Genomic DNA, 17,697 nt, shown 5'->3' with positions numbered 1-17,697 from the left:
ACGTGTGATGGTTGAATAACGTGGAACAAAAGTTGTATCGACAGACAAGAATGATGGGCATTTCTATAGCCTGCCTTCCATTGCTTGGGCCAAACGTGCACAGACAGGCGTTAAAAAAAGTGTGGATGGATGTCTTCAGAGTGGCAGTCGTTCATCTTTGCGATGGTTTTCTTTTGAAAGACCCGTGTCAAAACATAGGCTCTCTCTCTAATGGATGACTTGTTCAGACAGAACCACAGTTATGTATTTGGCTCTATGGACACACTCATGTGAATCCAATGAAAGACTTCTTTTGTAATTTGAAGATTGAGGCAAAGACCATGAATATGAAATCTTGATGTTTTGATGATGATCGTGATATTGGCTTTTAGCTTGAAATTTTGCTGCTATCATAGCAGTAACATGAAGTGGTTGAGATTACTACAATAATACAAAATACAATTTTAAACCAGAGAATGCAATGTCATCTTTCCAACTTTTCTTGCTTCTTTGCTCTTTCTCTTTGCCAGTACAGTATTACGCTTAGTTGTTTGTAAAGGGCAGGGATGGGCATTTTTCCCCCCCTGGTGGATATTCTACTCTGGTTTCAGTAAAGCTCCCGAAGCTCAAGGTAATATTTCGGTGTGGGGCTGCGGGGTGTACCCTCTATGCGAGTGTAACTGAAAGTCTTCTATCTCGGATTGGTTGTTTTTCCCTAAATGCGATAGTTTCTTGCAAATCAAATAGAGATACAAAATGAGTTCAGGGAGGGCTGATTTTTTTCACAGATCATCTCAGTATTGTACTACTTCTAGTTTCTAAACTTGAACAAATTTGACAAAAATAGTAGGGCTTTTCTTTTATATAAAGCTCCCCTCTTAATAATAATAAAAGAAAAAACACCATGCATTAGGGGAAGCATCCAACTATTTCTCTTAGCTGCTTCTCATGAGGGTCATGGGTGTGCTGGTGCTTATACCAGCCGTGTCCGGGCAGTAGGCGGGGTAGACCCTGAACTGCCAGCCAATCTTAGCACCCACAAAGACGAACAAACACACAAAAAGGACGATTTAGAGTCTCCAATTTACCTACCCTGCATTTTTTTTGGAATGTGGGACGAAACCTATGCATGGGGAGAACTTGCAAACTTCACACAGCAAGGCCAGAGCTGCAAGTGAGCTCATGACCTCCGCACGCGAAGCAGGTGTGCTAAACAGTCAGTCACCTCGCCACCCTGAAGTCAAAGGAAAAATAATTGATATGGCAACTCTTTGCCACATTTGACGTGATTGAATACTGCACATCAATTGACGCTCTGAAACAGTGACCTGTATGTGGTTTTGAGGCCGCACATATGCAATATGTATTTTAGTTTACGCAACCTATATTGAACCAAAAAAACCTGGTGCGTTGATCAAGGCAGATGTGGATACACAGAAAGAAAACAGGCCATAGTTTTACACTATGATAATATTGTTGTGAAACAGAGGATTCTGAACTATTGGTATGTGTGTCATGGTGACCTCCAGTGCGTTGTTCAAAATTCGACTTAGAACCAGGAAACGTATATTTTATATTTGCACAGCGTATCAAACAAGTCAGAAATGACTATCAGGGGCTGCGTGATTGTCAATGTTCGACTACTCTGTAGCGACAAACCCGACTGAATGAGACCGTGACGAAACTGTGAAGTCGAACTTTCCTCGCGTCCCTGAAGGCCACAGTTCCCGGGATGTCAACGCGCCCTCCCTGTCCCTGCTCCGCCGAGAGAGGCAGCGGGGCTCCGGGATGACGCCACCTCTGGCTCCGCCCCCAAGACAAACTCGCTCTTTGCGTTCATTTCATTCCTCTTCTCATTCCGAGCATTCTTCGCATCTCTGTCAGTGAGCGAAGCGATTCACCTTTCTTGCCGACCCAGAAACACCAGAATAACTTGACATTATTATTGTAAATACCCAGTTACACCACATGAGCTCAAAATGGACAATTTTTAAATTATGAGATATCAATAACGAGGTAAGTTCCATTGCTAGTTGCAGGCATTCCAAGTGGATGTTACTTTTGTTCGCTGGGTTTAGTTGATGACTCCTCAAATACTGGATAGTTGATTAAAAATATATAATAACGCTGGCCTGTTTATGTTTGTTATTCCTCCCCACGGAGAGGGCGGCTGTGCTGGGTTAGATGGCCGACTCGCTGTTGCAACAGGCACTTTGAACGCTCGCTCTCGTCGCTCGAGCGGCGAAAATCTTTAACATTTTTCACATTTTTGGAGAAGAAGGCTGCTCCTACGCCCCTTTTAAAAGCGCCACATGCGATGTGCTCCGTGTCAGATCCCCAGAAACACCGGGGGGAAATTTAAGCCTCAACTAAAGAAAATTTACACCCAGCTCGGAAAACTGTTTTTTTTTTTGGACAACATGACGGTTGAAAGCGTCGCTCTTCTGCCCTCTCTAGTTGTTCGCTCGGTGGACACTTGGGGGATTTCACCGGAGGCTTTTCGGACCACCTCGACGAAAAACACCGAGAAGACTTGTTGCTTCGCCACCTTGGACGTTGCTTTTTTCAATCGCCGTCGAAGTTCTGTGTGAGTATGATTTTGTTTCGTGCTTCTTTTTCCCTTAGCCTCACTTTTATTAGACAGCCGAGAGAACGGCGGGGGAAAATAAGTCAAAAGTCTTGTCACTGCTTCACGCTATTTATTTAACGTTCCCTCGTGACACAACGGCAAAATAATAAGCGTGTTAATTCGAAGGTTGAACAGCGCCTTCAACTGAGAACCTACACAGATTTCTACGTGCAAGTATCCCGGGGTTAAAGGTTTACTTGTTGGTACAGTACGTGTCGTAGGAATATGATCGCAAATTGACGCGTTCCTCGTTCGGTCATTAGATTACTCCGCTGTCTGGGACTAAGTTGCATGAAATGCTTAAATGAACGATACATTTTTTGTCAAATGTCACCATTGGCATTTTTTTTAACTTTTTGCCAACACTGTGTTTTCCTTAAGATGACTTCCTTTAGTTTGGGAACAGCCTGCTCAGCTGAAAGTAAGCCCATACAAGCGGTCCACTAAACCAGTAGCACCAAGTGTTACACGACTTCTTCCACATTTTGCATGCAATTTCTCCAAGCGATTCCAACAATAATGAATGGAAATAAAATAGGAAGAGTTGCTCTGCAACAGCTGCTTGTAGAAGTTCTAATAGGTATTCCAGACTTTTAGCAGGTATAAGATTTGATAGCTTTTGTTTTGTTTGAACCAAAGCAGTGCTGTAAGGTCACAAGGTCACCATTTGCACGAAGATAGGCTGCTTTGATTAAACTATAAGTCTTTTTCTCCCCTAAAATAATGTACTTTTTTTCAGACTGAATGTCAACAGTGTGCTCAATGTTGAATAAGATGATTAGAAAGATTATTCTCCAGCTGGACATAAATGCAAAACAGACTTGCGGAAGCGCCGAAGGAATTAAAATGCGCTCTCAAATATTTGTGTTTTAATGCCGGTTTATCTATGACATTTTTCGCATCTACACCTTCAGAACACTGCCAACTTCTTAGCTCTGTAGACGATGAACGAAACAAAACATGCAACAAATTGGCATAATAGGGTTATTATTTCCATGAATAATTCTGAACTCGGCACAACCCCAAACATTTCAGATTGTAAATCTTTTCGCTAGTCGAGGAAAAAATGTAAGGGCTGGAAATGGATGCTTTGTATTCAGTTTGTGCGATCAGGCAACCATTTGGACCTAAGCCATTTCAGCTTTTGTAGAAGAAATTGACATATTTTTTCAAGGTCCTACCAACATCTGTTTGCTTTGGATCACTTTTGACACAACACAATTTATTTAAGCTTGATGAATTGAGGTGTATTGTCACGAGTAGAAAAAAGCTAAAACTTTTTTTTGCAGTTTGCAGAGTTGGCTATTTTTATAGGCTTTTGTTTAAGGTAGCGTATTTGTGCTACTGGAAGAAAATATCGGCTTAGACTTCTTTTCATTCTTTCACCATTTTACAGGCGTGCCTGCATTACATGAGGAAATATTAATTGAGTTAGTTAATAATAACACAGTAATAGAGTTCTCTTTTTATCATTCAAAAACATCTTTCTCCTAGTTACTGTGTTTAAACGATTTCATTCATTTTCATAACTTGTTTTTATGTTTTGCAATCGTGGTAAGTCCCCATTTATTGCCATAAATGAGTTTTTGCTTTCTCTTCTATTTGCATTTACAAGGATATTTTTCACTTGTATTTTAATACCGCGGAATGTATTGTATTTTTGTCTTTTTTTAATTGAATAATTAAACACAACTGGGATTGTGATACGATTGTTGTATTTTGTTAATGTAAAAGTTTCTGTAGTATTCTTGAGTTCCTAAATATCAAGATTTTGCACTCTAGACTACGTAGCACTGCAGACTACTAGGATCATATATCTGCTTTCGTCTGTTAAAGCAAACTTTAAAAAGAGGACACTCCCGCAGGCTCCCAGACTGTGCCCTGAGGTAAACTCTGGTGTAGAAAGGGAATTTTAGAGTGTTTGTGTATTTGTGTGTGAGTGTGTGTGTGCGCGCACGCGATCGCACGCTGCTGCTCAGCAGTTTGAGCAAAGCCCGCTGAGGCCAGCTGAGAGTGCCACCAAAGATGGAAAAGCTGGCTCAAAGCCACTGACGTCATCTAAGAAAATCTGCTTCAAACTGGAGCCATAAATGGTCCACTAGCTCCCGGAAACACTTTGGTCCTGTCAGACCATCTTAGTTAAAGCGACACGGTTGTTGTTTTTGTTGTTGTCTCAATATCCACACAACTGCAAAAATAGGATGGCACTGTTTGTCTTTTGTGTTTTCAGTGTTCCAGTCCTGTATAAACTTTACCATAGATACATGTAATTTAATCCAACGGTGTCAAAATTTCATTTCTTTATCATGTTTTTTGTGGAGAGTGTTACTATAATTTTTTTGTATGAGGTCAAGAGACAATAATAAAATGCAAAATACTATAGTATTCTCTCAATCATCATACGGTATGAATCACTTTTTTCACTGTCATAACAACTGGAGTTCTTAACCGCAATGAAGGCAGGAAATCTGGGCTTCAACAACTTCCTCTCCCAGTGCTGGCAATAGTAGTGACCATGGTGCTCACCCTTCAATGATTAATATGAAACAAAGGCATGAGGCCACTTCATTTACTGAAAGTGTGTATAATTTTTGGCTTCTATTCAGACATTTATTCAATCAGAGCCGGCTATAAATTTCCACATGACACCTCTTCAATAGTTGCTGTACTGTAACCTGGACCGGTAGGGATAAGGCTCTATGGCCAGAAAGTGGTCAGGATTCTGTGGCAGCAAGGATAACCTAAAAGGAGGCTTGTAATAGGAAAATGCAGAAAGTTTTCTTAAAGTTAGTTTTTAATCTTTGGCGTCACAAATGGAAGTTATGCAGATTTGTCTTTCTATTTACTCAACGGGACCTATTTTACTACACAGCATACGTCTAGCACAAAAAGCTGTCTAGCTGTGCTCATGAGTGGAGTTTTCCTTTGTTCGGTAATTTTGTAGACGGGTGCAATTGGAAATGGGCGTTTGCAGGAGTAAACACAGCTGACTTACTTCCTGGCCAAAGGAAGCTGCTCCACTCGTTCTCTTTAAATCCATAGCAGGAGATGCACACACAGTCTTTGACGTAGTGGAAGCAGAAAAGGACTCGCTGGAGTCCATGCAGGAGGAGACTGACGTATGCAAAATACTGGCTGTTGATTTAAGGTTAGCTTAGGCGGACACATATCACCACTTTGAAGTGGGCACTTCGAGACCAACCGCCAAGGCACTCGGGCCTTTTGGCTTTTTTTTTTTCTCCTATTTTTTTTTTTTTTCAGAAAAAAATCCCTAAATGCTATTACAATGTTTTCTATTTTTTCACGGTTAATGGGACAAAAACAAAACACGGACATTGTATGTATATTAATAAAGTGTGTGAAATATGTTTAATAAAACTTTGCCTACTTTTCTTACACAAGCCCAGTGAACTTCTAACTGTACTGTAGTACGGAGGCATAGCTGGCATGTGTCGCTTTTTGGGTACAAACTCTATTTTCCTTTACACCAAAACATTTTCAGTGCGCCAGAGCTAACTCTCCCCACCGCCAAGTGAAAAGCGCTACCATATAAAAACACAGTGCCCATTCGCCTCATTAGAAGGTTCTCTCAAAGCGCGACGCTTAGCCTTTGTTTTCTTGTTCACATCCCCTGACTGTACGTTGTCAGGAGATACAGGGACATTTTCAATCCAGAGCTGAAGTTGCCCTTGTGGTAGCGGGCTACGGCTGTCGCGCGTTGACCAAACCGGAGTCACAGGAGGGCGGGGAAGCAGAGTTCACAATGTCGCAGTTATCTTATTTTAATTGATTTCTGTTAACATAACATAATATAACAATTGAGAGAAAGGATTGAATTGTTGCCACTGCAAATTCTTTTGGGCCAAAATTCCCTTTTTATGTCTCGACTCCATTGATGTAGAATCACCTCCAAAAGTGCCTGTATTTAACAAACTGTTAGACTGGTTCAGACTTCACTGGACTTGGCGTGGGAGTAATATTGCAGTACATCGGGTAGGCACTGCTATAAGGCAGTGACGTGAAGTCTCCGCAAAATGGAGAGGGAACACTGTTCAACATAGTGAAGTAGTTTTTATTCTCTCAAATTGTTGATGAAAGGCGAATGTTGGAGTAAAAAGATTATTGCCTTCATCATGTGCTCGCATGACCGACTAATGGCCCGATGGAGGGTTTCTCAAATGGTCATTTTGTCACATGGTCATATTTAAAGACCTCCTGCACCCCCACCAAAGGCGAGTGCCTTGAAACAGTCTACATAAAATACATAAAACGGTTCCCAAGTATGATGTAAAATGCGTTGAAACCCCACTAACAAAACAACAAACAAACAAAACATTTTGCAATATATGGACACCCCCAAATATAAAAAAAAACCATGTATAATACCATTCAAAAATCTTTTAAAGGGTTTCTATCTAAAGGCAGGACCTATGTTACAGTATTGCGTGCATACATGAGGGCCATTACTCGAAAACGGTTGGAGGCAGGAGCCTCGAGCTTCATATTCTTTCATTTGACATCAGAAGGCACTAACAGAATAAAAAAAATCTGGCAAATTGAGGAGGCGGCACTCTGGAAGTTCGGGGGATTTGAGTACATTGACATAGAATGACTTTCTACAATGGTTCAGAGGGTTCGATACTCGCGGTTGTTGTATTTATAAAAGAAATCTAATGAAATCCACCACACATATCAGGGGAACGCAGAGTTTGTCTGGTTGCAGCTCGACCAAATTGTGATACCCCACCCTCGCTATAACTTAGAACTGTTCCAACAGTCTACCTTCGTCAGTCTACCTTAGTCTAACTTCGGTCAATCAATTGTCCGCTACGCGTGCAAAAGAAAATGCCCTTGGTTCACCATAATGCAGAGTACGGCATTGTGCAAAATGCAAAATTACTTAGCATCTGAAAAGGATTTTGTGTGAAACGTACTATGTAGTAACTGGCAATTGGGAAAAAAATAAAGGCAAAGGTGTACAAGCGCAATGATGGCTGTAGACAAGGAAATGCAAATGCAAATGGTCGACCTCACACTCATCACTGTGATTTGTTTTTTCATGCCTGTCCGCACGCGTCTTGAATGAGCCTGTGGCTGCGCGCTCATAACTGTCACAAGATCCTTTATCTGACAGACCTTTATTTACAGCTTTAATTTCCTGAGCTTTATGTGTACAGCTCGCGCTCCACGCCACTGCATGCTTGCTGTCTGGAATGCACTGCATATTTTTGATATTTGAAAGGCACCTTTTATTTTTGCGTATTTCAGTATGACAAGCTGGAGACGTTTTCTATTTACTTATTTATTCAGCCTTAAATTTACCGACAAATGTTTCCTCGCGTTATCGTGGGCCACCTTTTAACTGTCTCCTTTTGGGACTGCAGATTTGTCTGATGTTGTCCATCCAGGCCATGTTGTTGCTACGTGGCTCTCATTCTGAGGCGGGTGGAGAGAGTGGCTGCTTTGATAGAACCTGTAAATCAATCCTATTCGCTGGCAAACAAAGATTGATCCCACAGTGGCCTGACTGGTTGCTGGGTGTTGAGGTCCAGGCCTCAGGTTTGAGCGTGATGACATCAGACAGATTCACAGCATCTAAGCCCACCGGTTCAAAGAGGCATGAAATGAGCGCAGAGCAATTGCCGAGACGGGCAGCCGAAGAAACTTTCCAAACCTCTTTCGTCAACCATCCTAAATTGGTATTGTAGTATTTTTTCTTCTTTCGGCTCTAATTTGACATTCTACATGAAATACCAGAAATATTGTTGTTGGGATCACTTGAATTCACATTTCCCACTCAACTTTTGTCCCTTAAATTGAAAAGTCGCACATCATTTTGTTTTCCGCCTCGGAAAAATAGTTTCAGTTTGCAAGCCTGGGGTCAGTGTGTCACTTTGGTTTAAATGAAATTCATAGTTGACTTTGATTTGCGTGGAAAAGATGGGTCAATAAATTGAATTGGAAAGGTAATTCCACAAGTATTTGCCTGGATTCATTTTTGCATTCAATTTTGCATTCATTCTGTCCTGTAAATGCATCTCAAGGTCTTCAAAGATGTAACACAATTTTCCTCATTACTTTTTTAATTTGGCATTATAATAGAAGCTGTATGATTATGAATGCTCCTAGTTGTTTGCACATTGCTCAAAATGAAATACTTTCGACATCGCTGGCATGATTACGTCTTTACAGCATCCGGAAAATGTTAAGTTTTTAAATTGCACCATAATTATGGTTTTACACATTGCGGCCTTAACTACCGTGGGTTATTATGGAGCCCACAAAAGTCATTCATGGAATCATTATTGCACCTTCTGAGATAACAGCACAAAAGAACTCCACATGGAAAATTACATTTGAGACCTCTCATCTGCTATTTCATTACCTTGCTCTGTCTGATGGCTGAAATGGGTTCTCTTAATTTAAGGAGCTGGATTCCAGCTCGGTGAGTGGTTTATGTAATCTCACTGTAAGTATAATTTCCCATAATGCCGTGTCACAGCTACTACTCTGCTTAGCTACCACCGTCACTTATTGCTATGCTGTCCATCTCTCTCCCCCGTATCTGACAAGCAAGACCATTTCTATGGTGTTCACTCTGAAAGGAGAAAAATATGCAATTATCTGTAAGCCACAAGTGTTTCTATGGGTGACATTCATACCTTCCTGTGAAAAACACAATTAGGCCCCAGATTCTACGGTACTAGGAGACCCCTTCATTGACGACTCACAAATAGCTTTTCGCCGAAGCATCCAATTTAAAGATGCAAAGAAACTAATCTGCTGAGGGTGGGTATGACTTGTGTTCAAAACTATTTATTTGAACCAAGAACCAAGTCAACAAACAAGACAGACTTACGCATCTTTTATATCTGTATGTTAAAGTAAAACAAATGTGGAGGATTAAAGAAGAAAATAAACAAAAATGTGGAAAATCAAAGACAAACCCTTTTAAATGACGGTAAATGTTGCAGTTAAATGAGAAAATGTATGCACCCATGATCTGGTGTATGAATAAAATAGGGAGATGCAAAAAAAACTCCACTGATTTTAAATGGAATCAAATTCATAATTTTCTCTCTAATTGTTGCAACAACACTTAGCACAACCCTGCAACATATATCATGCCAATAACTAGCTAAATATTTATGGTGAGAGTGAGTATCGTGGTTATCCAATTCATGATACGTTATTCATCTGTCGATCCAAATGCATTAATATGCAGTGCTAGACAAATTGATCAGGACACCATGCATTACTAAATGTAATCATATTAGAACAACTAGCATCACTAAACGCTATTGTGCATAGTTTTTGAATGTCACTGAATTTTTAAAACTCTATTTATCAAGGTTAAATAAACAGTTTTAGGTAGACTGCAAACTTCTATTAGCAGGAGAGGGAAGCACAGCATTCTTGCACCTTTATCCAGTCTGCAACAAAAGTAATGGGTTCCTTGGTCTGTGCCCCACTGTTTCACACATTTTCCTGGAAATATGTTACATAGTCTTTGGTAATCCCGGTGCATCACAAAACAGGCAGGAAAAAGTTACAAACAATGCTACTTTGAATTGTAAGCTGCAATGGTAAATTCGCACTTACAAAGGGAATGTAGAATATTTTATAAGGGATTTGATTTTCTTTTTATATTTATCAACTTTCGAGAAAAACTAACAGATTTCAAGCTTTGACAAGCCTCACAGTGTGAGTACAACACAACTTCAAGAAATGCGCCGTGCTTCACATTATTCTCCAAAATGACACTGCATTGTACGTGCAAAATGTACTAACATTTAACACTTTGCTGTTATGGAGTCACATTATGGCGTAGCTTTTCTAAAAATCCATGTTTGATTTTTCTGAAATTATTGGCTTGAAATCCTGAAATCTTCAACAGAAAGCTCGAGCTAGAAAGGAATGAAAGAAAGCAAGAACAGGTAGATTTAAGTTGGTGTGATTCAGAGACACTGTCATTAAGAGTGTCTCAATGATGACAAAGAAGACCTGGTTCCTCCGTGTCCAAATCAATAGAGCCTTTTACCCAACCGTTTCAGGCGAGCGACGTTATACCGTGGCTGTGCTTTGCTGCTCTATAGAAACAGCACGGCGACAGAATGGACTCGCGTAGAATGTCAGACTGCTGCAGTATATAAAGGTACAATAAGTGTAAGCAATCAAGGCATTTTTTTATGACATTAAGTGGTGTTAAGAAGCTAATGTATGGAGTTTAATCTTACTGCCTATTAGTCGAGTCGTATACTTGCTTTTCTATCTTTTTGTCCCTTTTTGGGTGCCCCCCCCCCTCCCTCCACCACCTGTTTTTTTTTTTTTTTTTTAATACTATGTCTTAGGTTTGGAATACAGACCTAATTTAATGAGGATTTTTTTTTTTTTTTTTTTTTGCAAGAGCTTACAAAAGAAGCAACACATAAAGAAAGACTTCTGACATTTGACCCCCCCGCAAGCACCTCACAATCGTTTGTCAAATAGTTTTGCGGTATCAGCAGTTTGGACACTGCCCACCCCCATTCATGAACTGACATGCTGAAAGGAACATACTATTATCACAGCTTACAGACAACATGCACCCCGTGAATAGGCTTCAACTCTCAACAATTGAATGTATAGAATGGCATATGAAAAAAAGAGTTGAGCTGTTGGCTTGTTGTTTAAAGTTCTACAATTGTTGTGGGAAATAATACCTTTAAAGATCAGGAAATACAGTACACTGCTAAACTGTTGATGTTAACTTGTCTTCATATATGAATCACGTTTTATTTTGAGGTGAGCTATACAGTAAAAGTCTTAAGTATATTAACTACAATGGAACTTCCAAAGATTTGGTTTGTTTTTGGACATCAGAGAGAATGTGTGACATCAGCCCCTAGCTCACCTTGCTTGACCCTATTCAAGCCAGCAGATGTAAAATGCTTTATTAGCTTCTCATGCTTATCTACTAACATGATAGGGTTATCGTTTGTTTTCCAAGGGTAGTCTTTTATGCTTCTGTTATATTTTAAAGCTTTACATGACTTTCTGTTAGTGGTTCATGTACTGGGATTTTATACTTGTATTGATACTAAATGGAGGGTAGATTTTTCAGATCACCACACAAAACAAAGCAGCAACACACCCTATCCACCATCAGTATCCATAATGGGACTGTTTCATAATAGTGAGTTGACGCACAATCTATCCAGTGGATAGTAAGAATAATTCCCTCTTCCGATAAGTTATATAGCAGAATAATATAACATAATATTTTGTTTGTTTTTCCGATGCATTGCTATGGCAACGGGATAACTGTTTATGGCCTTGGCTGGTATCGTTCTATGTTTTGATGAACTAGTGACAGAATTGAAAAATCATTTAGCATACAATTCATGACAATACATGTTCAGAATGCCTATGTGTGCTTACATCATGAAAACCGGCATTCAGAGTGCGTGCATTGGCTGAACAGATATTATGTGCAGGTGGTGATTTCTGCGCAGCTTTTGGACAGTAGAACATGTTGGTAAGATGCTTTTGTTTTTAGAGGAATGTTTCAGTGTGTTTGAGAGCACAAGACAGTCGGAACCCAGGCATCTGCTTTTCTAAATCAGTGTATTTTAACCTTGTTCATGATATTGTATGTCTGCTTATTTAGTAAGAAGTCCTTTAAGTCTACAAATTGGTTTTGCAAGCGATTGTTTTGTGTGCTTTGACTTGGAAGGAAGCTATAAGATACAAGCACAGGATGGTGCCAGCAAACTGACTGACTTCAACTAACTTCATAACAAGTAGACATTTGATAGTGAGCATTTTTTTAAAATGTGGCTTCGCGCTATTTATTGGCTCCCTAAAAATAAGATAATTTCATGTTGTGCCTTTCACAGAACCAAGTAACAGCTTTCGGAATATCTGCTAGTTTGATCTAACATACTTTGCAAACTACCATAGATGGGCTAATGAATAGCATTGGTGCCACAGTGTTATAACCCTTTCCAACAATGGACATTGGAATACAAGCAACACATGTAGAAAGACAATAATAAATAACAATCGTTAAAGACATAATATACATTCTTTTTACTCACAGTATTACTTCAATCTTGCTGTAGTTGTTGTCCTTTTATAAAGATATATATCTCTGCATACTACAAACAGAGCACACTGTCAATTTCAGTGCAGAAAGATTATTTGTGAAAGAGTTTTCAGTTATGAGAGTGCTCATTGAACAAATGAAACTTGTCTGTTTGATAAGTTTTGCTGTATGTGATATATATTCTTTCCAGGTCTCACCCTAGTCTGATCCAGGCCTCAGCTTGGATATCCCAACCGCCAACATTGACCCCAGCAGCTGGAGCGGCAGTGAAAGCCCTGCCGACGACATGGAAAGGATGAGCGATTCAGCAGACAAGCCTGTGGACAATGATGCAGAAGGGGTGTGGAGTCCTGACATCGAACAAAGCTTCCAAGAGGCATTAGCTATTTACCCTCCTTGTGGACGTCGGAAGATCATCCTGTCAGATGAGGGGAAGATGTATGGTGAGTACAAATCTGCCATTTATGACCTGCTATTTATGACCATGCTCAAAAGGCACTAATTTTGAAAATCCAACGTTTTGGATCTTTTTACCACGCTACGGTATCTCACCCTAAACACCCCCAAAGTGTTATTTTCCTTCATTGATGCATTTTGAAGAATTGCTTGCTTTTTCTGCCCCCAAGCCAATAATGAGGGACTTTTTGTCTCACATCTAATTTGTATGTAAAAATTAGAAGGAAAGCCCTAGTATCACCGTCCCCATAACACCCATGCAAGAATAAATGCACGCCTACCTTATCCGAGGAGACGTTCATTCTGGGTTTGGGGAGGGGAGGTTTTGCACAATCGGCCACATAAAAAGCAAATTTCCATTCACTAGTTTTACTGTAGAAAATGTCCAAGTAGCAAAAATGTGTGTTTGGGAGCACACAATCAGGCAATTAACGTTGTAGTACATAATTCACCTGAAACTGTTGTTGAGTAGTGCTTTTCCGAGAGGATCAATTTGACAGGAGGAACTAGCGTTACTGCGTGTGCTCTCTTGACACGTTTTTTTACCTGGTTGGCAACTTCAGTTCATTACAGTAAAATGGCAGTTTTTAGCTTCTTCATTCACTCCACCTCTGACTCCTATTACTGATCGCTACAACGGTAGGTTTAAAGTTGTTGTTGTTGTTTCATCAGGGCGGTCGGGTTAAGAAGTAAATAATTGGAGCGCAGCAGCCAGGTGGTGAGAGGCATGGTATCAGTGAACCCGTTTCACTTGTGCCAAAGTGCCAAAAGCAAGATCCCATGTAACTTTGCATGCAGAAATTTAACTATGAAAAGCTTAAAATACCATGATACAGGCCCTTTAACGACAAAGAACCAAACAAAAGCAGTCAAAAATATAGTTTTTCATGGGGCATGTTGATTTTTTTTTTTTTGTTACCCGCCCAAAAATATTCTAAAAATTGTCATGATGATAATGGTCTGGCATTCATTTTCCTCAAAAACAAAATGTGGGGAAATAGGGAGCCACACCCCATAACATTTTTTTTTTAATATAAACAGAACAGTATACATGATTGCCCTCTGGTTGATCAATTTCCTAAAACTATCTAATCACTCAAGCTTTGACAATCACATCTATAAATGTGTAAAAGCCACTCAGAAATCAAAAAGCCACTTTTTCCAGCTTGTGTATCAGACATCCATCCGTCCATTTTCGAGAGCCGCTTATCGTCACAAGGGTCGCATATCCCAGATGGCTTCGGGCAATAAGCGGGGGACCCTCTGAACTAGTCACCAGCCAGCTGCGGAACACACAGAGACAAACAACCATTTACACACCCAATCACTCCTAAGGACAATTTTAGTGTGTCCAATACTACTGCCATGCATGTTTTTGGAATATGGGAGGAAGCCGGTGAGCCCAGAAGCAATCCATGCGGGCTCGGGGAGGACATGCAAACTCCACACAGGAAGGTCGGAGCGATTAGGATTTGAACTCGGGTCCCTGAACTGTGAGGCGGACGTGCTACCCACTGCTCCATCGAGCCGTGTGTATCAGACAATAAATAAAAAATGGCACCTCAGTATTTCATTATGTTCTTCTGCCCTCTTTCATCAGCAATGAAAAAGCCCAAAACCATAGCAATAAAAATCTTGTAATTCATAGTGGATATTCATTCTCCTTTGGGCGTCCCTGCAGCAACAAAATATTATTGCTATTTATGAGCATTTTCATTAAGATTTGAGAATATTACAAAAAGTGAATTGGGCAAGTAAACCACAATCACTGCACTTAATACATGATGGTCAATCTCAAACTAACAATGTGGCGGCTGTGCAGATGCTTAAGTGCAAGTTTGTAAGTAAAACAGCATGAACTATTAGTCGGTGGCAGATGGTACTGTGGCTGCCACCAGCTGTGCCCCTTCTCCCCCTGTCCTCCTCCTACCCCATCTCTGGCTTGGTGATGTCATGGAAAAAAAGGAATATTTTCTTTCTGAGAAGTTGCACAGCTTGTCAATGTCAAGTGACGGCAGAAAGCCCCACAGCACATTCACTTGCAGCTGCCATGTGACCCCTCCGGCCAGACAAAATGTAAATTGTAGGATTTGCAAAGGAACCCCTCAGCTGCCACTCTGGCCTCTTTTTTTTCTGGGGGCCTATGGTGCAATGTTTTTGATACTGAATGTTATAATCCAGCAAGGGCAAATTCTCTGCTTTGTTGTAGAAAGAAACTCACAGACAGTGTGAAATCAAATTTCACTTCCTTTGTCCAAGAAGTATTGCTTATTAAGTGCGAAATCATTATTGTTCCTATTTAGTATGTACTGTGTGTCATTGGCATACAGTGAGAGAACAAATACTGTAAATGCTTCGATGTCAGAGTGACAGAAATAGAGAAAACAACTGTTGTCATTCATTCAACACAATAAGTCATGGCTTCCTACTAGTACTGTATATCAGCTTTGTGTTCAATTAACAGATTCATTCCCACCTGGGGTTGCAGCTATCGAATATATAAATACATACAAAAATCATAAACATATTTTTGCCTTGTAAAGAATAATTATGAATATAGGAGACACTAAAACACAATTTCACTCGATAAATGTAATTTTTTTTTTTTTAGATAACTGTGTGTGGCTGCAGATTATTTTACTCTAGAAACATTAGTGAGATTTTAGCCAAATATCTCTGTATGCTGGCTTTTTTCTGGCTAAAACAGCACTTTTGAGCCAGTCAGATTTGTACAGAAGTGATCGGTAGAAACAGCATCAGTGTCAGTTGAGCCCCAGCTACATGGGGCAGTTGATTGTTGCTGGTCGCTCACGGCGCTATCAATTAGTGCGGCTCGCCTCTACCACTGCTACTAGCTGCTAACGTCGGAGCCGCTAAACACTGGCAACAGATAATACTGTACAATGCCAGTGTGCATGACATCTTTTTTATTATAATTAGCAATTGGACTTGATTTTAGGACATTATTAGTGTCAGTAAATGTCAGTAATGAGTTAAGTCAGCATTATGCTGCGCCACGTTACTGGGATTTATGTGCACCAAGGCAGTGATGTCCTTAAATTATGATTTATTTTGAAATGTGTTTTCTTACCATGTTTATGGTGTGTTGCTATCATGCGTATCATGAACACTTGCTGCAGGTAGCTTGACTTCTTCCTGACAGTGTATCCTAAGGTACTGTAACTCCCGCCACTCAGGCTCATTTACTCCCAGCCTAGTTATGAATCTATGAACGTTGTCAGTGCCATGAATGAGTTGAACAGGACCAGTAAATTGAGATGAGATTATCAGTCGTCACACTTCTGGTGCCTTTTCTTTTTTTTTTTTTTGGGTCATATCCCTTAAGATTTCTGCATGCAAAATGTGTGCCTTGGATCAGCACAATTTGGGAATCGCAGAAAAATGTGTTGCACCAAAGGTTTTTATTCGTTTTAATCCGTCTTTTCAAGCTTTTTTTTTTTTTTTTTTATGGGGGGCAAAGTCTTTGCAGCGCGTGTTGTGATGGTCCTTTAATCTCGGTTTATAGTGCTTACAGAGAGGCACAGCCACTCATGGCATCTGAGATGAAAGTTGGCTACATGGAGACTGGTATTTTGTATTTGAGATGCTAGGGCTGGTCATGTGTTCCAAATGCAGAGCTCATCTCAAGAGAAGTCATCCTGAGTGCCATTAAGCCCTTTGTCATCCAGGGGTAGAGTGCAGTTAATTAGCAACAGTCTCTATAGCAACTGTGTTGCGGTACACACAATTTGTAATTTCTGCTTCTTAGTTTATTATTCCGGTTTTTACCTGAAGTGATTCACATATTCCGAGACCTGTGTTGACCAGCAATGTGCACATTCTCTTAACCTGATTGTAACTCGGATATAAGACATCTGCATAGAGCATTACCTCAACATGCACTTGGCCTGGCAAGACTTATTTGGAAGAATATTTAGAAAAGAAAGGCAAATAAGGAGCTCTGGCCCGAGCCAAAGCATTTGCACAATTCACCTGCTGTGCAAGGCTGCATTCATTTATTCCAGAAATGGCGATGATAAGTGAAACAACACGCTTCACTCAAAGTGTATGTTTATTCATTGAATTATATATTTGTACTTGTCTTGCAAGCTCAAGGACATATTGTAGGTACACTTTTCTCTTACTGATCACGAAAAAAAATATCAGTTGCTTCCAAAATAAGAACTTTAAAAACCATTGTACACCTATAATACTATTGTAGTTGTTTTTTTAATCTTGTCATTTTTTCAGTCTTGTGTGAATATATAAGTAGTAATAAATCATCAAATCTGGATAAACCACCACTGTAATTATATACATACTGTAGTCAATGGTTACAAGCTGAAAAGCTGAAATTTGCACAATTTCTTCTCGATAATAGAGGGTTGTAGACAATACGTGAATTTTGGCACATTTATCCTGTAGCCCCCAATGCTAGACAATATACAGTATTTGTGTGTGTGTGTGTGTGTGTGTTTTTGTCTTTCACTGCAAACCTTTTTCTATCAGCTCGTTTTGTTCTGCCATTTGGTCAGTGATCTAACCT

The 17,697-nt window shown here is 40.0% G+C and overlaps 1 protein-coding gene across 3 annotated transcripts in view; it reads left to right on the top strand.

Moving 5' to 3' along the window:
- Window positions 1–1,847: 1,847 nt before the first annotated feature.
- tead1b (TEA domain family member 1b) overlaps window positions 1,848–17,697 on the top strand; it is a 39,243-nt gene continuing 23,393 nt past the window's right edge. For all 3 annotated transcript variants that reach the window (XM_088413088.1, XM_088413087.1, XM_088413086.1), the window contains exons 1-3: window positions 1,848–1,995; window positions 2,437–2,566; window positions 12,886–13,138. In XM_088413088.1, coding sequence (XP_088269214.1) covers window positions 12,982–13,138 — 157 coding nt within the window. In that variant the 5' untranslated portion in view covers window positions 1,848–1,995; window positions 2,437–2,566; window positions 12,886–12,981. The remainder of the gene's footprint in view (window positions 1,996–2,436; window positions 2,567–12,885; window positions 13,139–17,697) is intronic.

The sequence above is a fragment of the Hippichthys cyanospilos genome, chromosome 4 (genome assembly GCF_059441005.1).
Source record: "Hippichthys cyanospilos isolate Australia breed blue-spotted pipefish chromosome 4, RoL_Hcya_1.0, whole genome shotgun sequence".
In the NCBI taxonomy this organism is placed as follows: Eukaryota; Metazoa; Chordata; class Actinopteri; order Syngnathiformes; family Syngnathidae; genus Hippichthys; species Hippichthys cyanospilos.
Note: the sequence above shows the minus strand (reverse complement) of the source record. Positions and strands in the feature narration are given on the sequence as shown.